General features: G+C 42.8%; 1 protein-coding gene across 2 annotated transcripts in view; it reads right to left on the reverse strand.

The window, feature by feature from the left end:
• The window catches only part of adcy6b (adenylate cyclase 6b), a 228253-nt gene that overhangs the window by 198113 nt on the left and 3076 nt on the right, over positions 1 to 27064 (reverse strand). For both annotated transcript variants that reach the window (XM_060938414.1, XM_060938415.1), the window contains exons 2-3: positions 22715 to 22935; positions 21693 to 22539 (exon numbers count right to left, since the gene is read on the reverse strand). In XM_060938414.1, coding sequence (XP_060794397.1) covers positions 21693 to 22538 — 846 coding nt within the window. In that variant the 5' untranslated portion in view covers position 22539; positions 22715 to 22935. The remainder of the gene's footprint in view (positions 1 to 21692; positions 22540 to 22714; positions 22936 to 27064) is intronic.

The following is a 27064-nucleotide window of genomic DNA, read 5'->3' on the forward strand; positions in this document are numbered from 1 at the left end:
CCCACTCCAAAACCGTGCGAGTTTTGGGTGCTGAGTAGGGCTGAAGTGAGCTCAGTCGTGCTGCTCTGAGGTAGTCGAAACGCTAGCCGTGTTGGGCTGAAGTGAGCTGAAAAAGGGTAGTGGAATAGGCCCATAAGGCCAAGAAAAAATAATTGTTTGTTTCCAGTTACCCGACCGACCGACCGTTTAAAAAATGCCCCGACCCTAGACTTTTTTGTTAGATGTTTAAAAATAAAAATGTATTTTCGCCGACCAACAATAAATTTTGAAAAAAATAAATATTTGCATTACGATTTGCATAATATTGTCGATCTGACAAGTGACTAATTCTAAAACGCATATGTCGGACAAGAAACACTCATTGATTTCTCACGGCCTCAATCTGACGTCATGACCTCTTTCCGGGAAACTCCGGCTTGTGTTGTACACAACGCTCGGCATCATGGCGGCCAACGAAGTGTTCTCGATTACCGTGATCGGTTGCGACCACACGGAAGATTGTAAGACAATGAGTTCATTTTATAAGTTTTCAACTGTAAAAGAACTCTACGAACATTATCATCCTCCGCTGGACGAGTCATGCAAACAGTATACACACAGCGCCCAGGCTAACGGCGGTATCGATATCACGATGTTCTTTGTATTCATATTAAACATACAAGTTCACAACATAGTGTTCCTAATAAAGTTAAGGTTCAACATTTGTAGTTGTTATGTTTATAGTTCCTTTAAGCGTCCGAGCACTCCATATTTTATCCATGGGCTCCGAATCCTGTATTCCACAAGCTTCACTGGTTTTCTTAGGCCTGGTTCTGGATGGTTGAGTCACAGAATGACACTTCCCCACTATGTGCCACTGTTTGTCCCACACCTAAAATTTATTAAAAAAAAACAAAAAACTACCTACCCGGTATTTTGTGTGATAAAAAATAATAATAATAAAATAAAATAAAAAGACCTACCTACCTACCCTATTTTTTTTTCCAAGATGTAAGAGGAAACAAACAATTATTTTTTCTTGGCCTAAGGGCCCGGTCCCAGAACACCGATAACTAGAACTATACGGTACCTATAACTACAACTATGCCTGAATTTAGTTCCAGTCTGGAGCAGAAACACCACAACTATAATCCCGACTATAATATCGCTTGGTCCTGACACTCGGGGAAATAAATGCATGCAACTTAGGAATAGTCATGGAAGGTTTTTCCAAGCAGTAGCACGTTATTCCGGGTCGTACTGTACAGCTTGGACTCCAAAATCAACCCATGAAAAGGATACAAAATACAGAGTGGTTGTACGGATATGAATACGGATGCTTCGCGGATGCTAATAATTTACGGATCGGTCACGGACGTTTCAGTATATTACAGATTGGTTACCGATTTCATCCAGATGATGCATTACGGATAAAAAAATAAATAAAAAAGAAGTCTAAAACAATTCAATATTTGGACTGCCGAAGTTCATAATTAAAATATCTTACCTACATTTATCTCATCTCATTATCTCTAGCCGCTTTATCCTGTTCTACAGGGTCGCAGGCAAGCTGGAGCCTATCCCAGCTGACTACGGGCGAAAGGCGGGGTACACCCTGGACAAGTCGCCAGGTCATCACAGGGCTGACACATAGACACAGACAACCATTCACACTCACATTCACACCTACGGTCAATTTAGAGTCACCAGTTAACCTAACCTGCATGTCTTTGGACTGTGGGGGAAACCGGAGCACCCGGAGGAAACCCACGCGGACACGGGGAGAACATGCAAACTCCGCACAGAAAGGCCCTCGCCGGCCACGGGGCTCGAACCCAGGACCTTCTTGCTGTGAGGCAACAGCGCTAACCACTACACCACCGTGCCGCCCACCTACATTTATATGTTTACTTTATTAATTTACTCTTGATATTTCATGGAAAATAATCACACATCCGTGAATAAAAGATCCGTGCTTTTGTATTATATTTTTGATTTTCCGTGAATCCGTATTCCGTGACTTCATGATGCAACAAGGATGTACAAAGATGTTCAGGAAAAATAGCACATGCTCAGTCAACATCACATGGAAGCGATTACCTGATTGGTCAGATGTTTTATCGGATCAGGTCCAGGTCTGGAAAAATGGCTCCAGAAGCAATCTCACCGATACGGATAAACCCAGGCCTGGGCTATAGGGATCGTTATCGGTCTGGTGTGAGCACCGACCACATAAACTGCACGGGAACTGATTTATTTATAGTTATCAGTATTGTTATCAGGCCTTTACATGTTTGTTGCTGGCATTTATTATGATAATGTTAGGTGTTTTCTTACGTCTATGAGGCATGAGGTAGTCGAATATGACAACGATGCACTACGCTCCTCCCCTCAACGCTCTCTCTCTCTCTCTCTCTCTCATGGACTCGTCCTATAGAGAGCGTGCACGTGACGTCACGAGGTTATGTGATATTTGTTTATCTGCCATCTTGGACGGCATGGCCGCGCATAGAACTTAGACGAACCCATTCTAATTATCAAGTGTGTGGGAGTAGATCTTTCGAGAATTCAGCATTTGGTTGTACCAATAGACAGGGCCAAAAGGAGGGCCTGTCATTTTATAGATTCCCCGCAGACGAGGAGAGACGCGCAAAATGGGTGTCCGCTGTGCGAAGAGAAAACTGGTACCCCAGTTCTACCAGCCGAATTTGTAGTGAACACTTCATATCAGGTAGGTGTAATCTTCTAATTCAATACTCCTAGTACATCTGTTAAAGTGCCATTCCACCATTGGATGTATTCTTTGGCATAAAATACAATATATTTTATGACAACATGACTAGACAGAGAAATCTTTTAGCTTCAAAATGATATATCAAACATAATTTTTTGACAACGACAAGTATATTAATTTTGCGACCAAAGTCACCTACCCTTTTAATTTCCGCGCGGTAGTGAAACGTGATGTCATCGGCAGGTTCCCCTTCTTGTGTACCACGTGTCGGTCTATTTTTAGACCAGGAAACCCCCAAAGTGAGAGAGTCATTTCTCCTCGTATATGGGGGCCAAAAAAATTGCGAACAATTTTGAGTTAATCTTTCAGTTAGCTAGATTTATTGGTATTAGCTAGATTTATTGGTATTATTTTTATCGCGTTCTATCCACCATTGCTGATAATATGTGCCACGTCACACGGTACACAAGAAGGGGAACCTGCCGATGACATCACGTGCGGAAATTAAAAGGGTAGGTGACTTTGGTCGCAAAATTAATATACTTGTCGTTGTCAAAAAATTATGTTTGATATATCATTTTGAAGCTAAAAGATTTCTCTATCTAGTGATACCATTTATATACGTTGTCAAAATATACTGTATTTTATGCCAAAGAATACATCCAATGGTGGAATGGCACTTTAAGTTGATTTTCGGATTGAATGATAACTGCATAGTCGGTGATTTGTGATATTTTTTTTTTTCAGACAAAAACATACATATTTACAACCCTGTCATTATCTGGAACTGAGTTTAGATTTCGAACATTCTTACGATAAAACGTCCTGCATAGTCTCTTTATGATAAACGTCTTAATGCCACTTACCCGTGAGGTTATCAAGTAGACATTCTTCTTCGGAACATTCCAGAGGTATAGTTGGGATACCCATCCCGCAACAAAATATTTATAAGCTTCCAGGCTCCTGTAAGCTTTGAGGGCTTTGCCAGTGTAACACGATTCACGATTAACAAGAAAATTGTAAATGTCGTGGTAGGCCAGATCGGGCAAATCGCCGGCACCCACCGCAGCTCTGAATTTCCCTGAACAAGGATTGCGGCAAGTTGTACGGATCTGCAATCCCCAACCTGGAACGCTTTTCCACGTAACGCTGCCTCACGTCACCTTCAAGATGCTGAACAAACTTAGATAACTAATCGCGCGATGTAGATGGGGTATTTTCTGAATTTTCTTGGGGATTACTCCCTGGATCCATTACGCTCGCGCAAGGTAAACAATCCTGAAGCCGTCCAATATGGCGGAGTACACACATGCGGGTCACGTGACTGCACATCCTCTATAGCAGTAGTCAGGCAGTGCGCGTTCATATATTTTGTAGGAGTGGCTTTGAAAGGCGGAGGTGAGAATTTTCGCTTGGATACTTTCCAAATCTAGCTTACTCTTGGTGGTTTCTCCAAAATGACCCACCTGAGCTTGAAAATGTTTATCGTTTTAGCGCTCAGGGATGGGCTAAATCTTCCCGGAGTATTTCCCATTTTTTGCTCATTTTTTAATGCTTTCATGTGTTATCGTATTCGGATATAATCCTGGACAACATTTATTTTTTTCCTGCCACGACAATCTACACGAAATGACATGAACTGACAAACCTGAGTGTTGCAGGGACAGAGGTTTTGTTCGAAGAGTGATGATCATCCCTCCGGCACATTTCCAAGGGACTTTTAAAATCTATACCGAGATATATTAACGGAGTTCTGGTGGCTCACGGTGGCTTGACATGGACTTAATTGGGATTATATGCCATAAATCTACACAAAATATTCCATAATGTTGAGGTCAGAGGAAAAATCAATCGAGTTCGTCTTCGTCTTCCTGGAAGACCCCAGAGGTTGTTAGAGGGGAAAAAAAAAAAACAACACAGACACACACACACAAAAAAAAAAATGACACTGTTTGAAAAACAGGGCATTATTAACACCATTATTTTTTTTTAAATGTAAAGAATATGGCACAACCCCGACGCCAACAAAAATCAATGACTGGGTAAAGACATGATTGGTCAGAGAGAAATATAATTATGGGCTATTTTGTGTAGAGTCATGACATATAATCCTAAATGAAGTCTACTGCATTTCCAGGCTGTAACACTTCAAATGTGGAAACGTTCAAAGCCACTCATTCGACCAGAAGGCTCTCGGAAATGACTGTTGCGTGGCAGTGGTATTTCTTGTGAATACTGCATCGTACATAACTAATTGGTTTATCGGAACGCATCATCCCACCTGCGCACGTACACAAGGTGGTGACCGGGTTATCTGCAGTTCTGCATCTACATACACAACTAGCATTAAATGTATGATATGTGCCATAATTTGTTCTCCCCCCCACACACACGCATAAGCTTGAGCCCTTACTGATATCTAAAAATAGATAAAAATGTAATTGCTGATACTTAATAATTAATCTTGAAATAATAAAATCAATAAAGGATTCAGAATGCTGCTGTCAGAATCAGGATCAGATCAAATCCCGTCAATGTCTATCCGTGTCTTTTAGACCTTATTGTAAAACTCGTTTCCTACTTTTTACATATTTGTCTTGCTTTGCCCCTTGGTGCCTTGCGAATGCCTCACATTTTAGACGTGAGATGACATTTTAGACACTCGTACCCCTTTTCGACCAACAGGGAACGAGTTCTGTTCTGATTCACGCACATTACATTACATTACAGGCGTTTAGCAGATGCTATTATCCAGAGCAACGGACGACGAGTGCAATTTGGAATCAATTTTGTGCCAAAATGTTCATACAATACTTTTGAAATATCAAACAAAAACGACAAATCAAAATACAAAAAAAAAAGGTAAATTTTTTTAGACTGGCAAACAAATTATTCGTGTAATCGTGCAAAATATCAGTCTATTACTCTTCAGAACCCTTTTATTTTTGTTCCGCGTCTTTCTCAGTTTTGTTTGACGTAATTTATTTTGGTTGCGATTCCAGCTTTCTCGTTTGCGCTCCCTGACTTTTTGCTTGCAGTTTTGGCACAAACTTCACGTGTGGGTGGGCTATCCAGGAATGCATTCCCATTGGCTAACTTGTGTTTGACTGACAGCTACGCTCAGCCATTCCCCCGGAGGCTGTTGCGGCCATTTCCTACTCGGATTCTGGCGGACTGTTTGACGAGTGACCGATCCATTGACGGTAAACAAGGATCGAGTGGACTTCAGTGGCGACTATAATATTGAATTAATTCAACAAAGTGTAAATTGAAGTTGGCCAACTTTTTGCATTGCATTTCTGTGCGATACGCTGGGGAAATGGATTAGCAATTCTTCAAAGTTGGGTCGCATTTTGCGATGCCAGCTATCTTGAACACTGGAGGCGGGGTACACCCTGGACAAGTCACCAGGTCATCACAGTGCTGACATGTAGAGACAAACAACCATTCACACCTACGGTCAATTTAGAGCCACCAATTAGCCTAACCTGCATGTCTTTGGACTGTCGAGGAAACCAACGCAGACAACATGTAAACTCCACACATAAAGGCCCTCGTTGGCTGCTGGGCTTGAACCCAGAACCTTCTTGCTGTGAGGCGACAGTGCTAACCACTACACCACCGTGCCGCCCCAACTGGAACCAAAATATCGTTTTTCCACCATGAACCGTGACAACATGAGTGGGCGTGTCATTAGTTCAAAGAGGAAGTGGAACGCAGTGATGGAGAACGCAACAGAAAAGGATGCATCTTCTGAAAAAAAAATGAAATGAAAACAAATATCTGTAATAACAGAAAAAAAGCTTGGAGGTAATCAATGCGCACTGCCATCTTGCTATGACTGTTTAATCCTGTTGTGAAATGTGCAACACCCTCCATTCATGACGCATCCCTGAGTACAATGTCTCATCTCATCTCATTATCTCTAGCCGCTTTATCCTGTTCTAGTCGCCAGGTCATCACAGGGCTGACACATAGACACAGACAACCATTCACACTCACACTCACACCTACGCTCAATTTAGAGTCACCAGTTAACCTAACCTGCATGTCTTTGGACTGTGGGGGAAACCGGAGCACCCGGAGGAAACCCACGCGGACACGGGGAGAACATGCAAACTCCACACAGAAAGGCCCTCGCCGGCCACGGGGCTCGAACCCGGACCTTCTTGCTGTGAGGCGACAGCGCTAACCACTACACCACCGTGCCGCCCTGAGTACAATGTTTCCACTGAAAATTGGTGACAACGTGGGCCGGTTCGCTAACTAAGGTTCAAAGAATCCTGAACAGACCCGATTCAAGAACCCGTTCCCTGCGAGTGGAAAATGGGTATCAGGTGATTTCACTAAAGGGGGTGGAGTAAGCTTTTAGTTATCATTACTGTGTTCTACTTAACTCGGAGTTTGGAGCTAAGTCATTTTTTAACCTCTACACGTTAGAGCGTCAAAATAAAAAAATAAAAATAAAAAACACGGAGGCCGAAGTGAAAGCTTTGGTCTGTCCGAGCATCAAATGTTCATAACCCAGCGAGCTAACTGCAGTGATATGAGAAATCGCTTTATCTGCCTGCTCAAAATACAAACTGTATATTTAACAATTATTCCATGAAATCGAGTCGGACATGAGCTGATAGTCGATGAGGTGTGTAGCTATAAGTCGTGTACGACGAGATTGAGTGGAATAACTGTTTTATTCTACCCACATTCACTGGATTTTGAGAAACGAAGCATTTTTAGTTTTTGCAAATTCGATCAATAAAAACTTTATACAAAATGTCTGACAAAATAATTTGTGAAAAATGCTATAATAATAATAATAATAATTATTATTATTATTGAAAAATAAAAAAGATAAGTTCTTACCATCAAATACTTTTATTCCATATTTTGTTGCTTTTTTTTTTATTTTTGTGGTTTTGTTTTCGAGTAGTTTTTATTTCGTCCTCGGTTGGTTCAGCAAAACGCTCTGTCATTTTGTTTTTCTCTACTCACGGTATATGAGCTGATATCCTAGTAGTAGAGTAGCCAATCAGAGAGTGCAGTTGCAATGTGGATGGAATAATCAATGTTATAGGTTAAACTAACTTGTGTGTATATACACACACAATACTGTGCAAAAGTCTCAGCACCCTATGTTTTTTTCATACAAACTTTGTTATAGATTTCTATTTTATGACTTCTACATTATCGAGTCAACAACCCAAAAACATTTTAGAGTTCCAAACGTTCGTGTTTTTTCCTGCACAAAATTAAATGTTACGGAAAAAAAAAAAAGTTTGTATCTGAGCAGCATATTCCATAAGACATACATGTCAACCTATACGGAATGTCCGTATTTTATACGGATTTGATTCAATAAACGTAGTCAGGATGGTGAAAACTAAAAAAAATCTTGACCGACCACCAAGCCTCATTAGCCGGTTAAAGTCGGTTAACCTATGAGTTTAACAGGGATGCAAACGGCGCGCCTTTTGGCGGATGCCGCCTTTTTCACGGCTGAATCGTGCAGATCCGATTTTTTTTGTGTGGGGGGGTGTTGGAGTGTCTGAATAATTTCAACGGCATTTGCTTATTTAGTAATTTTAATACAGAATTTACTCTGATGAGATTATTCAGACACTCCAACGCCCCCACCCCCCCCCCCCCCCCCCCCAAAAAAAAATCGGATCTGCACGATTCAGCCGTGAAAAAGTCGGCATCTGCGCCTTTAGTTTGTGTGGAGAGATATGATCTGCAATAACATGCATTGTTGGCTACAGACCGAAACATACTTTCAGAATGCACTGGCCAAGGCAGGACTAAACTCCATGTGCCTTCTAATAATAATTTAAAAAAAAAACAGAATAGTAATTTGTAAGCTAAAAAGCCTGTGTCTACACTTTTCTCTCGCCGAGTGGCAGCTGTTTTCAATTGGGGCAGGAGGGTGGGACATGACTGAATGGGTGTTTCTGATTTGTCAGCTGTCTTCAACTGGGGCGGGAGGGTGGGACATGACTGAATGGGTGTTTCTGATTTGTCAGCTGTCGTCCTTACACCGCATGGCATGCCCCAAGTGTTTACAACACAGAATTCCAGGTTCTCCGCTCCAAAATCAGCAGCTTCAAAATGATTGATTTTTTTTTTAACCAACAACCAAAAAAAAATTAACCGGTTGACGTTGATTCGGTCAACCATCGGTCAAATGGTCATCGGTTAACATCCCTAAAACGTAGTATACGGGCGTACAAATAAAGTTATACGGATTCTTTAAAAAAACTTCAATATTTATTTAGAGCTATAATCAGTTCCCACAATGATAAAAGAGTGCATAACATTTACAAACATACTGTACACTACAGACAGCACAAACAGCCAGTAAAGAGTCTTATGAAATCATGCGTTATCTTGAGACTTCGTTCCACTTTTGATCATGCGCACACCGCATTGCGAGAATCCCGCCAACCGGGAAGTAACATTTTGTTTGAAACGCGTATTTCCACCTGAGCGACTTTCACTAGCGACTGAAAAGATTCTGAATGGGCACTCCGGCAAGATCAACACAGACACTTGCTGTGACATGCAGCCTCGTGAGGTATTGGTGCAGACTGCTAAAAAAGCTGTCATGGAGTACAATTCAGAACATCAGAGTGACACTTTGTGTTTTTGTCGAACATTGGAGCTTTGTATTCATTCTGAAGGTTTATTGTTATTAATCTCATCTCATTATCTCTAGCCGCTTTATCCTTCTACAGGGTCGCAGGCAAGCTGGAGCCTATCCCAGCTGACTACGGGCGAAAGGCGAGGTACACCCTGGACAAGTCGCCAGATCATCACAGGGCTGACACATAGACACAGACAACCATTCACACTCACATTCACACCTACGCTCAATTTAGAGTCACCAGTTAACCTAACCTGCATGTCTTTGGACTGTGGGGGAAACCGGAGCACCCGGAGGAAACCCACGTGGACACGGGGAGAACATGCAAACTCCGCACAGAAAGGCCCTCGCCGGCCCCGGGGCTCGAACCCGGACCTTCTTGCTGTGAGGCGACAGCGCTAACCACTACACCACCGTGCCGCCCTTTATTGTTATTAATATTGAATAAAAAGTAACTGGGATATATCATTGTTAATTATCATTCAAATTTTAGGTAAATTATTTTAATTTGCATCTTATACGGATTTTATAAGGGAAATACAGATTTTGGAGGTTGGTTATACAGGTTTGATTGACCAAAGGTTGACATGTATGATAAGAGCGCACTTTTCATATTAAAAAGGAAAACATAATGAAGGCTGCTGGGTTTTGGTGCGAAATGAACAAGCGAGTGTGACAGTCAAAGTGTCCAGAAGAACTGCGGCTGGTTCTGTAGGATCCTCAGTAAAACCTACAGCTCGTTTCCGCATAAAACTGCACTCGTTGGACCCGAGACTACTATTTATTTTTTAAAGCAAAGGGTCAGCATTTCTTTCCATGTGCCTGAGACTTTTGCACAGCACTGTATACTGATTAAAGTGAACACTCTCATTTAAAAGTCTGAGCATCCTTGTTGATATGAAGTCATGTGCTGAACTTAAGTTAGAAGTTGAGCGTGTGTGTGTGTGTTTTTTTTTTTCCTTCGCTGTCGTTATTAAAATAAAACAGCACGCCCAGCTCACACTGTATACCAGTCGATTACAACGCATGCTCTTCCAATCAGCCCTCTCAGACTTCCTGCTGATCCGCACCACTTCCTGTGTTGTATGTCAAACCTCCTGTATCACACCGAGGCCTCCCTTCCCCAACGCCACAATGAGCACATCACCACCACGACCGGTGGACTTTACTCCCTGCATTGATCGCCCGGACGGTTGGAACTTGATCCCAAATGTCTGTGCTGAAACTGTGGCCTGTGGACATGCAGCGTGGACACGGGGACAGTCGATCAGCAGCCGAGCCCCTGATCCATTTCTATCACGCTGGGTAATAAGCAGAAAGCTCACAGCTCAGCTTTCCAGGGGAATTTAAAAAACACCCGACTGCACAAGCTTAGTAAGTTCGTGATTAATAAATCAGCAGCCCTAGTGCTCGCGGTACTCAGTCTGCTAGATGGAGAACCGGAAAAAAAAGAGAATAAGATCAAAGTGAGCTGTTCTCATTTTTGATGTGCATGCAAGACCTTGGAGTTAATTGGCCCTCATGGGACCAAAAAAAAAAAAAAAAAAGCACCTATTCAGGATTTCTGGACTCTATCACTTACCTGTGTGTGTGTGTGTGTGTGTGTGTATACATTGCATAGCCCAAAGCCACCGTAAGGATGATTGATCACAAGTTTCGCACTGATATGTCAAGCTAAATATACGTGCCATGACGAAACCCGATCCCTTCGTCTCCGGCACCATCAAACACACAACTCTGATTCCTCAAGCACGTCTTTTTCTTCTCCAGCAGTTTAGCGAAGCTGCTTTGTTTAAACTCACAACGACACGTTGACAATGTCCAGCTGGTAAACATGCTGCCTGGCTGTTCACGACTAATTTTATCCCTTAAAAGCGAAACACGCGTGATGTGAAGTGTCTCGTCTGATTTGCATACTCTGACAAAACATCACATCTTCCATGACTCATGTTCAGATTATATAAACAGACCTGCTGGTAAATAACTCGGCGCTTTAAAACGTTCTCGTACATCAGCATTCCTGCAGTGTATTATCGTTACCAAACTACTTACTATAAATACATAAGTGAGTGACAAATAAATGAGTGACAAATAGCTTGTGAAGCCATAAATACTTTTTATACTCAGCGATTTGTTGTTACGGTGCTGTTTGAGCAGGAGTTAAAAAAAAAAACGACCTGAATAATATAAAACATTGTAGATTTGCATGCTGTTATTAATACTGTAGTAGAACACAGATACAAAAAATATCACAGAACTCCATGGCATTGGTGTGTGTGTGTGTGAGAAAGAGAGAGATAGTGTGTGTGTGTGTGTGTGTGTGTGTGTGTGTGTGTGTGTGTGGCAGATATATGACATGTACTGATATATGACTTGTTTTTTCTGACTCGCCGTACAGGTGGTAAAGCGTAACTATAAAAAATCATGGGGTTCAAATGAACACCGTCATCAAGAGGTGTGTTTCAGTGCTGCTTCAATATCCACTAATCTCCTCCTCTCCTTTCCTCACAGTTCAGTTCATCTCATCTCATCTCATCTCATCTCATCTCATTATCTCTAGCCGCTTTATCCTGTTCTACAGGGTCGCAGGCAAGCTGGAGCCTATCCCAGCTGACTACGGGCGAAAGGCGGGGTACACCCTGGACAAGTCGCCAGGTCATCACAGGGCTGACACATAGACACAGACAACCATTCACACTCACATTCACACCTACGGTCAATTTAGAGTCACCAGTTAACCTAACCTGCATGTCTTTGGACTGTGGGGGAAACCGGAGCACCCGGAGGAAACCCACGCGGACACGGGGAGAACATGCAAACTCCGCACAGAAAGGCCCTCGCCGGCCACGGGGCTCGAACCCGGACCTTCTTTCTGTGAGGCGACAGCGCTAACCACTACACCACCGTGCCGTCCCCAGTTCAATTCAATTCAATTCAATTCAATTCAATTTAAACGACTTTATTTTTCCGTTAGGAACTTCATATGGGAAAAGCATCAGCGTGTATCCAATTCATCTACCCATACACACACACATCACATACAACATACCCCATGGACCAATTAACAGTGGAAAATAAAGCTTACAAAGCACAATAAATAGCGCATATTATTTTTTTTCGCGCTCCAAATCCTGCACTCTGATTGGCTGGCGAGGTCCGTATCCTACGGTACAGACCCCGGTTATGGACCTCTGGCAACTCGCTCATTCACAACAACAACAAACATAGTAGCATTTTTTGTCAACATTTATCTTTTTTTTATAAGATTTATTTACAAGATTATCAATAATCTTATAAATTATTGTCGCATTTCTCAGGAGAATAGCATTAATTTTACAGCATGGATAGTGATAACGACAGTGTTCACAGCGAAAGCGAGTTTTACTACCCTGAGGAAGAAGAAATAAAAGAAAACATTTCAGGAGAAAGCTAAAAACCTCTAACTGTTGCTAACGCCAAGCAAAAACATGGCTGAATCCTGAATGACTCAATTTTGTATAAATAGGGGACTACATAGGCGGCAAAACGTAGTTTTTTCCTGCCATGGAAGTGCACTTGTATACCGAGGAGGAAGCCATTTGCATTACAGCCGTGAATGAGGATTCAAAATGGCGGCTCGGCTCGGTTTTCCCTTTCGGGCGCTCTCGTTTTCTGTTAGAATTTGGTAAAGAAAAAAATAAATATATTATTAACCAGCTTAAAGTCAGTCTTTATGGTGAAATACCGTGACCTCGGCCTTGAATACTGACCTCGGCCCAGAGGGCCTCGCTCAGTACTTTCAAGACCTCTGTCACGGTATTTCACCATACGGACCTTCCAGCTGGTAAATAACATATATATATATATTCTATCCACATTCACTGGATATGAGCAATTGCGCGCTCTGATTGATTGGCTAATCTACTACTAGGATATCAGCTCATATACCATGAGTAAAGAAAAATAAAATGACGGAGCGTATTGCTGAACCAACCGAGGACGAGATAAAAACTACTCGCAAACAAAACCACAAAAAATACAACAAAAAAGGCAACAAAATATGGAATAAAAGTATTTGATGGTAAGAGCGTATCTTTTTTTCAAGAATTATTATTATTATTGCATTTTTCACAAACTGCTACGGTCATTTCGCCGGTTTGTTTACATTCGAAGCGGAAATGAGTTTGTCAGACGTTTTGTATCAAGTTTTTTATTTATCAAATTTGCAAAAGCTAAAAATAATAAAAATGCTCCGTTTCTCAAAATCCAGTGAATGTGGATAGAATACAACAGCTATTCCACTCAATCTCGTCGTACATGGATTATAACCGACTCATGTCGCGCTACATGTCTCGTCGGCTATCAACTCATGCACGACTCGATTTCGTGGAATGGCTGTGAAATGAAAACAATAAATAATTAAAGAAATATGAAAGCTAGACTGCCTTTCAGATTTTTCAAGTGTAGGTCATAAAAAGAATTTTCCCCGACACCCAAATATTTTTGTTTAGTGGACCGAAAGCTACTGAATTCGAATCAGAGACTTCCAATTTTATTCGTTTTTTTTAAAACAGAACAATTAATGAATTTATCTCCACGTGGCCCTAAATTCTCCACTATTTTTTCCTGCTTCACCATGACGCAATTCAAGATACTACATCATGCATGACGTGGTGGGCTTTCCCTGTTCGCGCAAGGCATTGTGGGATACAAATTTGAAACAGGAGAGAAAACTGGAGGACGTGAGTGTGCGAATGAAACGTGAAAGACCGACTACAGTAACGGAAAGAAAGCAAGAAAAAAAGACGTTATGTTATATACGAAGGAAAGGAAACGCAGGACCAAACTAATAAATATCGGTGCTCAGCGAGCACCTCGGTGTGATCAGCTGTTTGTTTAGCGACAGAATGTCGGTGTAACTGTCAGTGCACGCTCAAAGGTAAACCTGTAGATGGCAGTAATGTCATCTACAGGTTTACCAAATAATTTTCATGACCCATTCTGTGAGCCTTTAGACCATAGTTTCCATGCTGTCTTTTCAGATCGGAACGATTGTGCAAAGCAGCATGGGATTTCCCAGGCTAGTTCGGGGCCAGTGCTGGTGCTGGTTCACAACTCGTTTAACTTGCGAGCCAGCTGAGAACCAGTTTGCTTTTCCATAGCTCGCGGTGCTAAGGGAAGATGCGTCATTACGTCGCTGTCAACGTCAGTTACGTCGCTGTATATGTCATTACGTCGCTGTATACGTCAGTTACGTCGCTACGTTTGCATAAACCTTGGTGCGAATATCGAAGCAAAAACAACACGGAAGAAGCAGCAGCAGCAACAACAACAATAATAATAATAATAATGGATGACTTTGCGTTTGTACAGCTGCTGCTTCTCATCGCTTAAAAATGGCGATCTTTCGCGGTCTTGTTATTGTTGTCGGTCTTAACAACTCCGCCCCCCGCTGACGTAAGCGGTTCTTTCCTCTGGCCCAGCAGAGAGTTGGTGCTAGCCTGGAACCGGTTTTTCTGGCCCCAGAGCCAGTTCTTTGTCAGTGGAAACAGAAAACCCGGTTCCAAACTAAGCACTGGCCCCGAACCAGCCCTGGGTGGAAAAGGGGCATTAGTCCCAAAGGTTGAGTGATCTGTATCTCTGACCTGAAGGTACGGTAAAACACTTTCCTCACAGTGTTCATCACTCTTTTCTGCAGTTAGAAGAAGCTGCATGGTCTGTCATATTAGTGTGGTTCCCTGAGAAAACCCTGCACATGAGTTTCGAAACTACAGACTTTCCTGACCTGAAATACATGTTTCTCTTTTGCATTTTTCTCATCCATGAATAAAGCAACAGCATTTGAACATTCTCCAGAAGAGAAAGAGAAAACCACACTAAAAGATTCCATTCCAACTTCAGCGGAGGAACATCACACACATTTTGACCGCCGGTATCTGATTATATGCTGAATTTATTAGGCGTGCGTCCAGTTCGCTTTGGCATGAAACTATCGGACAACACGATCAAAGCGTGCATTTCAGCGTGGGACGAAAATCCCACTTCGTTCGCATCAGTTTTATTCACAGTGACTGTTTACACACAGCCAAAACAAGATTTAAAGGAGAACTGAAGGCAAATTTTTTTTTAATTATCAAAATTCTATTTATCTCATTTTATTAAATATAGGAATGCATTTTTGATCGCTATTCTGTCACTGCTATAGCAAGTTATGAGTGTTTGAAATATGCTCTGTAATATATCAGTCCATATGTCAAAGCGATGGCCGTAAACAAGATTCGTTGAGACCTGTGCGAGACATCGTAGGACGGAAGTAAAACGTACAGCGGAAATCAAAGCGACCGACATCTGCCAACGTTGTCAAAAGACGCACGCACCCTCTTTCGAATGTTGACGTAATCAAGCCGGAAGTTTTGTTTGTTTTGATAGCAATCAGGAAAGTTTGAAAAAAGTAGGCAGTAATCGTCATTTAAACTTGTTTTTGTGCAATACTTCGTTTGGAAAAGTTTTCAAAATGGCGGCGCTGACACCTGGCTGACGCTTCACGTTTCGAAGTCTCGCACAAGTCTCGTGAAGATCACGCGGATAAGTGACGCCTGCCGTGGACTAAACGAACTAAATTCAACACGGCTAAAAACCGAATAGGCCGATAAGTATAATATTTAATTGCAATTAGTTGCCAATACGAGTCACGATATAAGGTTACTAAAACCGAAAACATAACTGAATAACACGTTAATTAAGAAATAAAGCAAGTTTAAAAATGACTTCAGTTCTCCTGTTGTTTTCATCTCATCTCATCTAATTATCTGTAGCCGCTTTATCCTGTTCTACAGGGTCGCAGGCAAGCTGGAGCCTATCCCAGCTGACTACGGGCGAAAGGCGGGGTACACCCTGGACAAGTCGCCAGGTCATCACAGGGCTGACACATAGACACAGACAACCATTCACACTCACATTCACACCTACGGTCAATTTAGAGTCACCAGTTAACCTAACCTGCATGTCTTTGGACTGTGGGGGAAACCAGAGCACCCGGAGGAAACCCACGCGGACACGGGGAGAACATGCAAACTCCGCACAGAAAGGCCCTCGCCGGCCACGGGGCTCGAACCCGGACCTTCTTGCTGTGAGGCGACAGCGCTAACCACTACACCACCGTGCCACCCTTTTTATTTTATTTATTTCTTTTTTTGCAACATACTCTCATGTTGTCATCAACAGAGAACACTATTTTGTCCAAAGTCTTTTGCCATCTGTCTTTGGCTGCCAGAAATCAGCCACAGCAATATTTGATGGGTTTTCCCAAACCACCACGCACCCACACACATATTCCTTACTTAAACTACAACACAATATCATCCATCCATCCATTATCTGTAGCCGCTTATCCTGTGCAGGGTCGCAGGCAAGCTGGAGCCTATCCCAGCTGACTACGGGCGAGAGGCGGGGTACACCCTGGACAAGTCGCCAGGTCATCACAGGGCTGAACAACACAATATCAGGTCATTTTCCTGTTTGCGTAAAAGTTGCAGTAGCTTTAAATGCCCAGCTAACCAGCCAACCAAACAGACTTCGTTAGGTAGCTACAGTATGATGGATACTTACATGTACAAGAAAAGACGATTCCCCCAAAATAACCCCATTTACAATATACACTCACGGCCACTTTATCAGAAACACCCATACAGCCACCTGCCGTTCTGTAACCTGCCGATCCCTTGACAGCAGCACGATGCATCAAATCACGCAGATACAAATCAAGAGCTTCAGTTAATGTTCACAATGCTCAAACATCAGAACGGGAAAAACTGTTCTCAAAGTATGACTTTCTTTCACTCTGGCGTGGGTGTTGGTTTGAGTATTTCAGAAACTGCTCATCTCCTGAGGTTTTCACACACGACAGACTCGAGAGTTTACACAGAATGGTGCGAAAAAACAAAAAACACAGAGTGAGCGAGCGACAGTTCTGTGGGTGGAAACATCTAGTTAATAAGAGAAATCGGAGGAAAATGGCCAGATTGAGCAGTTCGAGCTGCCAGGAAGGATATAGTAACTCATATAATCACTCTTTACAACCGTGGTGAGCAGAAAAGCATCTCAGCATGCAACAGCAGAAGACCACACCAGCCAAGAATCTCAGAATCAAGAACACGTTCCTATTAAAGTGGCCGGTGAGTGTATACGTTAAGATGTCAGGCAAGTAGACTGGACTTCATCATATACATTGTAGTTTGCTCTCTTAGCATCACCCTGCACTTTTCTTGTTGATCAGAGAGGTGAAAGGAAAATGGCCAGATTGGTTCGAGCTGCCAGGAAGGATATAGTAACTCATATTATCACTCTTTACAACCATGGTGAGCAGAAAAGCATCTCAGCATGCATTGGGTTCCAGTCCTGCAGCCAAGAACAGGAATCTAATGCCGCTTTTCCACTACAAACGCGGCTGAGTCGGGCTGAGCCGTGCCGTGCTGAGTTGGGCTGAGTTGGGCTGAGCGGGGCTGTTGAAGTTGCATTTCGACTACAACCGCGCTGAACCGTGCTGGCTGGAAGTGGGTGGACACATTGGGTGGAGTTAGCGAAAGTGGGTGGACGTCACGTGATGTCGTTAAGCAGCGCAAACAGTGACATCAGTGATCTTTTAAGCGGTAGTCTCACGACCCGAATAGTAAACAATAAACATGGAGGACATGGAGTCGTTAGTGTTGCTGGTCTTGGTGCTGTGGCTTGTTGTCACCGACAACGCCAACAGATACTGGCAAGAGCGTACAGATGAGGCGAGGCACATAAGGCTTCATAATTCTCGTAATTCGTAATTATTATTCTTCCGGGTTTATGGTGTTTACAGATCCCAGCGTGCTCGCGGGGCGTGTGTGGGCATGTGAGGACACTCCTCCTCACCAATCAGTGCACAGGGGAGTGTCTGCTCACGCCCCCAGCCTCACTCAGCTCGGTTTGGCTCGCTTCAGCCCCACTCCAAAACGGTGCAAGTTTTAGGGGCTAAGCAGGGCTGAAGCGAGCCGAGTTGTGCTGTTCTTTGGTAGTCGAAACGCGAGCCGTGTCGGGCTGAAGTGAGCTGAAAAAGGGTAGTGGAAAAGGGCCATTAGAATCAAGAACAAGTTCCTATTAAAGTGGCCAGTGAGTGTATATAGATGTTCTTTCTAGTATATTTGGTAAGCTAACCAGGAGTAGTCAATATATAAAAATAACGAGGTTATACATTTTCTTGATTATTCTGAAAGTGCAGAATAAACTACAAATCTGAAAATGCCAGATCCAGTCTCCTGACTCTTCTTGTTTTGAAATGTGACCCATCCGTATGGTTTACAACTGTTAGTGATGCATACAAAATCATGCTGAATGAGCAGCATTCTGATTAGGAACTGAATAACAAAACATATGTTGGTCTGCACAAACGCTTCTGAAAATGGAATAGTGAATAAATAAAAATATGAAACCTTCGCAGAGTGCTGGCTTAGAACCGATAAACAAACAAACAAAAAAACCCTGTCATTCTGTGATGCAAAACCATGAAGCTTTATTTTTTGGTTTGTAAATACTGAAACGTTAAGGTGGATAACTGGGAGGCTGGAAACTAGCTGGGCATGAAATCTAACTTTTTCACCTGGGCTTAGTGTTGTAATCAAGACCACAAACCGAGGACCAAGTCATGACCAAGATCAGAGTGTATCAAGGCCAAGACAAGACCAAGACTTTGAGGGGTTGAGATCAAGTCAAGACCAAGACCAAGACTTTGAGGGGCTGAGATCAAATCAAGACCAAGACTTTGAGGGGTTGAGATCAAGACCAAGACCAAGACTTTGAGGGGCTGAGATCAAATCAAGACCAAGACTTTGAGGGGTTGAGATCAAGTCAAGACCAAGATCAAGACTTCGAGGGGCTGAGATCAAATCAAGACCAAGACTTTGAGGGGTTGAGATCAAATCAAGACCAAGACCAAGGCTTTGAGGGGTTGAGATCAAATCAAGACCAAGACTTTGAGGGGCTGAGATCAAATCAAGACCAAGACCAAGACTTTGAGGGGTTGAGATCAAATCAAGACCAAGACTTTGAGGGGCTGAGATCAAATCAAGACCAAGACTTTGAAGGGCTGAGATCAAATCAAGACCAAGACTTTGAGGGGCTGAGATCAAATCAAGACCAAGACTTTGAGGGGCTGGGATCAAATCAAGACCAAGACTTTGAGGGGCTGAGATCAAATCAAGACCAAGACTTTGAGGGGTTGAGATCAAGTCAAGACCAAGATCAAGACTTTGAGGGGCTGAGATCAAATCAAGACCAAGACTTTGAGGGGTTGAGATCAAATCAAGACCAAGACCAAGACTTTGAGGGGTTGAGATCAAATCAAGACCAAGACTTTGAGGGGCTGAGATCAAATCAAGACCAAGACTTTGAGGGGTTGAGATCAAGACCAAGACCAAGACTTTGAGGGGCTGAGATCAAATCAAGACCAAGACTTTGAGGGGTTGAGATCAAGTCAAGACCAAGACTTTGAGGGGCTGAGATCAAATCAAGACCAAGACTTTGAAGGGCTGAGATCAAATCAAGACCAAGACTTTGAGGGGCTGAGATCAAATCAAGACCAAGACTTTGAAGGGCTGAGATCAAATCAAGACCAAGACTTTGAGGGGCTGAGATCAAATCAAGACCAAGACTTTGAGGGGCTGAGATCAAATCAAGACAAAGACCAAGACTTTGAGGGGTTGAGATCAAATCAAGACCAAGACAAAGACAGAACGAGACAGAGTCAAGACCAGGACCAGACCAGTGTGTGTGAAGGGGGTGGGGGAGGGGTGATGTCCATTAACAGAAAGAAAAAATTTCAAATTAGCAATGAGTCGCGTTATTGGTTGCATTTGAAGCAGGAAATTTTACATCCAATCGATGTTAACGAATAAATCAGACGATGCACAGACAATTTAGTGAAATCCCCACAGTTGTGGTCTTGACCGGTCTTGAAATAAAATCCTGACGAGTCCTCGATGCCTGAGACCGAGACAAGACCGAGTAAAAATGCGGTCGATTCCGAGACGAGACCGAAACCTTCCAAAAGTGGTCTTGAGACGGGTCTTGTCACGTTTTTGCAACCATATGTCATTTTTAACTCTGTGTTAGATAAATAAAAGAGTTAACACTTTGATGATTTAGATATAAAATAAAGTTTTGTGGCGATACAGTTTATAATTAATTTGCGCTAGCAGCACTGGCGCAAAATGTTACTCTCACTCAGGATTTTTCTACTTTATTATTATTATCCTAACGTTTCTAGGACGCCACTTCTCCTTCGGTTTTCAACCAATCATCACCAAATTTCACATGAAGAATACCTCTGGGCTGAATTACATTGCTATGACTTTTGGTGCTGATCTGGATCACCGAACCGGAATGATCCATGACAAACGGGCTTTATTCCTTACTAAGTGTCATTCTCTATCTCTTACTGTTCCGGACCTATAGGGTGCCGTGACCAGACGTCCCGGTTTGTAAGAGCTAGCGCACATCGCTGTGACTTTAGTCACAGTCTCTATCTAGTTCTTCCTGATATAACTAGCAGAAACTGACTGCTGACCTGTTTTTGCCGTCGTAGCGGAGCGTAAATGTGGAGTCGCTGGGACTGAGGTGCGTCTACATCCAGACTCTCGGCTCTACAATTAGAATTCGCACACGGAGTTCACGTTTACTATATTTAGTAGTAAAATAACCTTCTGGCTGACGGAACCTACAAGCGAGTTTTCTGTCCTGTCACACTTTAATGTGTGTGTTCGTTCAAACACGAGCGTCCATGACGGTGTTTATATTGGCTAATTCCCAGTGTATATAATGGCAATAAATTTCCTACAAATGGTATTTACTTTATATTTACTACTTTTCTTGGAAGGTGTATTGATTCTTGTTATTACAGTAAAATTACCCAAACAGTGTATCATTGTCAACGTAACGGCCTTTCGCTTTATGAGTCACATTTCATAATGGACTTATTTGTTTATGGATAAAATAATTTGGTCAGTTCGTACTTGGGTGTAGCAGCCTGTTTATATTAAATCGCTCTATAGCAATCCTTTTACATTTACAAAGCCAGGAGGGAAAAAAAAGAGAGAGCGAGAGAGAGAGAGAGAGAGAGAGAGAGAGAGAGAGAGAGACCTTGGCTGAAACGCTGATGAATTTTCAGTGTCACAAATCTGTTGCTTCTTTCCACCTACACCAGTATTTCTAGGAAAACAGTAAGCGAGGGCGGGGGGGGGGGGAGAGCTTCACGCCTTCTCCAATTAGCAATATGCTGCCGTTATGCCATATGTTCGGCTTGCGTAACCAAAACGCATGGAGATCATGACCCCTTACCTGTTTCCAGAGGAAGCTGTCCTCCAGGTTGAGTCTCCAGGCTGTGATCAGGTGGATGGACGAGAGCGCCACTCCGCTCAGCACGGCCGCTGTCATGCGCACGGGCAGCAGTGTGTAGATGATATAGACGAAGAACACGGAAGTCCAGACGCCCTCGGAGGCACTGCGTGGTTCCACCATGAAGACGCCGAACGCCTGCACCACCCCCAGGACCATCACGACCAGGTAGCTCACTATCCACATGTAGTCCTGGTGGAAGCCGGTGCGGTTACACACCACCATCATGGACAGGAAGAGTGCCATTGCTACAGAAAGTACCGACACGTAGGCGACATTTACGTCCTGAGTCCTGAGCACACAGTGAAATGTCAGCATGAGTCCACACACGAGCACGAGCACACCCATGAGCATGGTCAAAGAGCTCTGGTTCAACCGGAAGAAATAGCGCTGGTAGAGGCGCTCCAGTTTGGCCGATTCGAACTGCTTGGACTGGAAAACGTGTGCGAGCTGCGACAGGCACCCTAAAACGGCCGTGCCTACTTCCCTGTCCTCTTCCTTCTCGTCCTCGTCTTCCTCCTTCATCCTCTTGGATTCGCCATCCTCGATGGTCAGATCTCCTTTCTTCCCGTAGTGGTCCTCTTGCCAGACACAGCGTGTGCTGAAGGTGCTCGTACCAGCGCCGGCTCCTGCGTGAGGCGGAGCTTCGGCGGCTTCGGGGTCAGCCAGGCAGCTCATGTAGCGTCGGCGCCAGTCCCTCTTACGCCACCGCTTACGGCCATTCCTCTCGCCCCACGCCGTCTTGTGCTCATCCGCACGGGTGACTAAAAAGCCGCTGACCCAAGACATCCTGTACAGAACACAAAGCTAAAAGGTCACGTCAGGTCATGATTCTATAATCCTCTAACGTGAATTGAGCTCAGTTCGAAACGTGAGTTTCTCAAGAGTGTTAAATAAACAAGGAAATGAACCTTTAACAAAAAAAAAAAAAATTAAAAATCGCATTCTGAAACAGGTCACATTACCTGCTTGGCTTCCTGGTGGTTTTGCTGTGCTGCTTTGCTCAGCCAGGTCCAGCATTTAACCCTGTGTACAGAGCTGATGGTGGCAGCTTGGTCTGAACACACACAGGGTGTGACTGAGAGATCCAGGACACCCAGTTAAGCAAACAGTCGAATAACACAAATAACAGGAGTGAGCTGAACGCTGATGGCTCTGCATCTCTGAGCTGCCTCGGTCTGTTTGTCTGATAGAAAGATAACAGAGGCACGACAGAGCATAACATTAGATCAGAGTGCTTTACAAGACGTGTGTTATGAGTAAAATACAAGGCTGAGGGGAAAAGAAGTTCTCATGGAGTTCCCGTTCCCACCAACAAACTACACTATCGGCAAAACACCACACGTCACTCACAGCTGGTAAAGATTTTCCTGAAAACGTACAGAGTATCAAATATCGCATCCAGGAACAGGAAATATTTCTGCTGGATATATACCAGCGAAGACAGAATGGCATCAGCATTACACTTTCTAATAGATTTGATATCTTCTTAAAAGGTGCAGAGGTCAAGAGTTAAAGGAGAACCGAAAGCAAATTTTTTTATCGTCAAAATTCTATTTCTCTCATTTTATTAAATATCGGAATGCGTTTCTGACAGCTATTTTGTCGCTGCTAGAGCAAGTTATGAGTGTTTGAAATATGCTCTGTAATATATCAGTCCATGTGTCAAAGCGACGGCCGTAAACGAGATTCGTCGAGACCTGTGCGAGACATCGTAGGACAGAAGTAAAACGTACAGCGGAAATCAAAGCGACCGACATCTGCCGACGTTGTCAAAAGACGCGCGCGCCCTCTTTCGAACGCTGACGTAATCAAGCCGGAAGTTTTGTTTGCTTTGATAGCAATCAGGAAAGTTTGAAAAAAGTAGGCAGTAATCGTCATTTAAACTCGTTTTTGTGCAATACTTAGTTTGGAAAACAGTTTACAAAATGGCGGCACTGACACCTGGCTGACACTTCACGTTTCGAAGTCTCGTGAAGATTGCGCGGCTAAGCGACGCCTGCCGTGGACCAAACGAACTAAATTCAACACGGCTAAAAACCGAACAGGCCGATAAGTATAATATTTAATTGCGATTAGTTGCCAATGCAAGTCACGATATAAGGTTACTAAAACCGAAAACGTAACCGAATAACACGTTAATTAAGAAATAAAGCAAGTTTAAAAATCACTTCAGCTCCCCTTTAATGTTTACAGTACCAGTCAAAAGTTTGTACACCCCTGCTCTACTCATTCATAGATTTTTCTGTATTTTGTATTTTCTACATTGTAGAACAACACTGAAGACACCAAAACTGTGAAATAACATCTATGGAATTGTATGGTAAACAAAAAATGGTTTAAGAAAGGAAAAAATGTTTGATATTTTTGATTCTTCAAAGTATCCAGCGTTTACCTTGATGACGCTTTGCACGCTACTGGCATTCTCTTAACCGGCTTCATGACAGTCACCTGGAACGCTTTTCAATTAACAGGTGCCTCATCAGAAGTTAATTAATGGACGAGTTTCTTGCCTTCTATAATGCGTTTGAGATCAAACAGTAAATAATAAAAATACAAATAATAAATAGCCCTATTCCATCCACAACTGTAGCAATCCATATTGTATCAAGAACCACTCAAATAAGTAAAGAGAAACGACATCCATCATTACTTTACAGGTCGTAGGCATCGGTTGGAGGTGAAACGTAGAATATCAACTTCATTGTCTAGAAGAACGACCCAAAAAGCAAATTCAATCTTTCTAGTGTCTAATTTGCACCCTAAAATTGAATAAAACAGTTAAAATATACTGTTTTACCCAATTTCCGAAGGCTTGTTTACATCTCACTTATGCGCACTTTCACCGCCAGGGGGCGTCGTCATGACGTCATTTAAGCCAAACAGACTGGGAGCAGCTCTGTGTTTACTTGTGAACCGAGCACACGTGTACGGACTGTGGTCATGAGAGGTTGTGTAAAATGTCTGAAAGCGATAGCGATTTTGAAGTAGGAACTCTCCAAATTGAATATCGAGAGGTGAAACCATATATGTATGAACCTATGGCCGTTGCGAAGCAATCGGTGAATGTGGCTCACTGGTTTGACCGTGCGGCCTCGGAATCGGACAGCGACTCGGCCGACTCTGATCGCGGTGACCCCGGACCTCAACAAGACTCGCGCCCAAACGATTTATCCTGGTAGTTATGATAAATTTCTACTTTTGTCGTAATACTAAATAAGAACCCTTTTGAAGAATAATTAAACCGCCCTCCCTAGTGGATATAGGGAACGATTACTGGACAGTGCGCCGGTAGGCCACATTAGCCTGCCATCCGCGGCATTATACTATTTATAGCTACTCTGAGTGAGGAAATATCCCTTTGTCTCATTTCCACAATGATTGTACAGGATCCCTCAGGATTCTTGACTTGTCAATTGCAAGCAAAAGTAAAAATGTTTACCTCCAATCTTCTCCTTTTTGCTTGAGCGTTGCTGCTCCGTTTCTTATTTGACTGGTTGATTTTGTTTCACGCGCACAATCCACTCTCTCCGCCTCGTCTTCTCTTCCGGGAAAAAAAACAACCCTCTGGCTTCACGCACACAATCCACTCTCTCCGCCTCGTCTCTTCTTTTGGAAAAAGCCAACCCACTCACTCCGCCTCTTCTCCTTTTTCGGAAAAAGCCAACCCTCTCGCTCCGCCTCTTCTCCTCTTTTGGAAAAAGCCAACCCTCTCGCTCCGCCTCTTCTCCTTTTTCGGAAAAAGCCAACCCTCTCGCTCCGCCTCTTCTCCTCTTCCGGAAAAAGCCAATCCACTCTCTCTGCCTCTTCTCCTCTCTCGGAAAAAGGTAAAAACTTCTTCCTGAACCGGTCCCGTTGTTACAGTTCACTGCACAACAATAAGGCATGGTTTTCTTTGGAAATTCCCAAACACACGTCTGCACTCAAGCCGAACGGCAATGTAAGTAAACGGAACTGGACTCAACTCGAGCGGTTTGTTTGGCTTAAATGGCGTCACGTGACAAGTGGTCACGAAAATAGCCGACAGAAACTCGCTGCGATCCGCGCTAACTTATTTTAATTATTACTTATTAACAATACTTCTTGGGACCAGAAGAAAATTACAGAGGGTTTTTTAACATACAGTATAAAGTTTCAAATGTGCATAAAATTAAAACCGTTGCCTATGACCTTTAAGACATGAAGTGGCTCTTAATTAATAAAAATAAAGAAAGAACACTGAATTAGAAGGTGTGTCCAAACTTCTGACTGATGTTTGTTTGTTTATTATATAGACATGAGTGTTTTACTGGGAAATACGCCACTTGTATTTTTCATACGAACTGCATCGGGGACATTGAGTGACATATTTAAATAATATTGGCTGACTTTTTTCATGGTATATCAGATATATTCCATTCAACCAGCATGATACTGAACGAGTCGAAGACGAGTAGCTGAGTGGAATATATCTGATTGACCACGAAAAAAAAGCCAGCCAATATCATTATTATTATTATTATTCATACACATTCCTTTCGGGTGTTCACCGCATCTTTCTCTTTCAAAATTCTCTCAAAATCTTCCGTACTTAACAAAGCAAACCTGGCGGCCATGTTTGTTTACAAATTGTCACAGTCACTCGCTGGTGCGGAAGTTTTACGTCTCCGATGTGTCTCTTTTCCAGTTTTTCAATGTCCGTTGGCATGTTTTTCTCTTGTAAATATGTGTGAAGACTATCTAATAAACTTTTGGTAGCCTTTCAGGTGTTCAACACGTCTTTCTTTTTCCCACCAAACAAAGAAATGATTTTGCACACACGCAGCAGAAAACTCTCCTTGAATATTCGCATCAGCTCCAACGTATGACGTCATGTTGCCTTGACAACCATGCAATATCGTAAACCATATTTAACACTCATTCTCCATTGGGTAGAGTGACGTAATACACGTAGGATAAGCGATATGCTAATGATATTGCATGCTGTCAAACCAAATGAATGAAACCCTCTAGAAGGGAATAGAACACATGTTTTTATTCCATGGAAAAAGTGTCCTGTATGTGTAATAATTCCCGATATTTTACTCCGATGACGTCACTTGGAGTGTTTTTCCGCTGACTAGAATGGTGAACCGGTTAAAAATTAAAATTCTTTTGAATAACTTGTGTTTTTGTTTTTTGTTTTTTTTCTGTGGATGTGTCCATATAATATACAGAACATTACACGGTGACGTGAAGATATGAAGTATGTCTTCTCGTGTCGAAAAATATTTTCACTCGTTCGAAAATATATTCACCGCTCAAAGATAAACTTCATCTCTTCATGCCACCCTGCA

The sequence above is a fragment of the Neoarius graeffei genome, chromosome 13 (assembly GCF_027579695.1).
Source record: "Neoarius graeffei isolate fNeoGra1 chromosome 13, fNeoGra1.pri, whole genome shotgun sequence".
In the NCBI taxonomy this organism is placed as follows: Eukaryota; Metazoa; Chordata; class Actinopteri; order Siluriformes; family Ariidae; genus Neoarius; species Neoarius graeffei.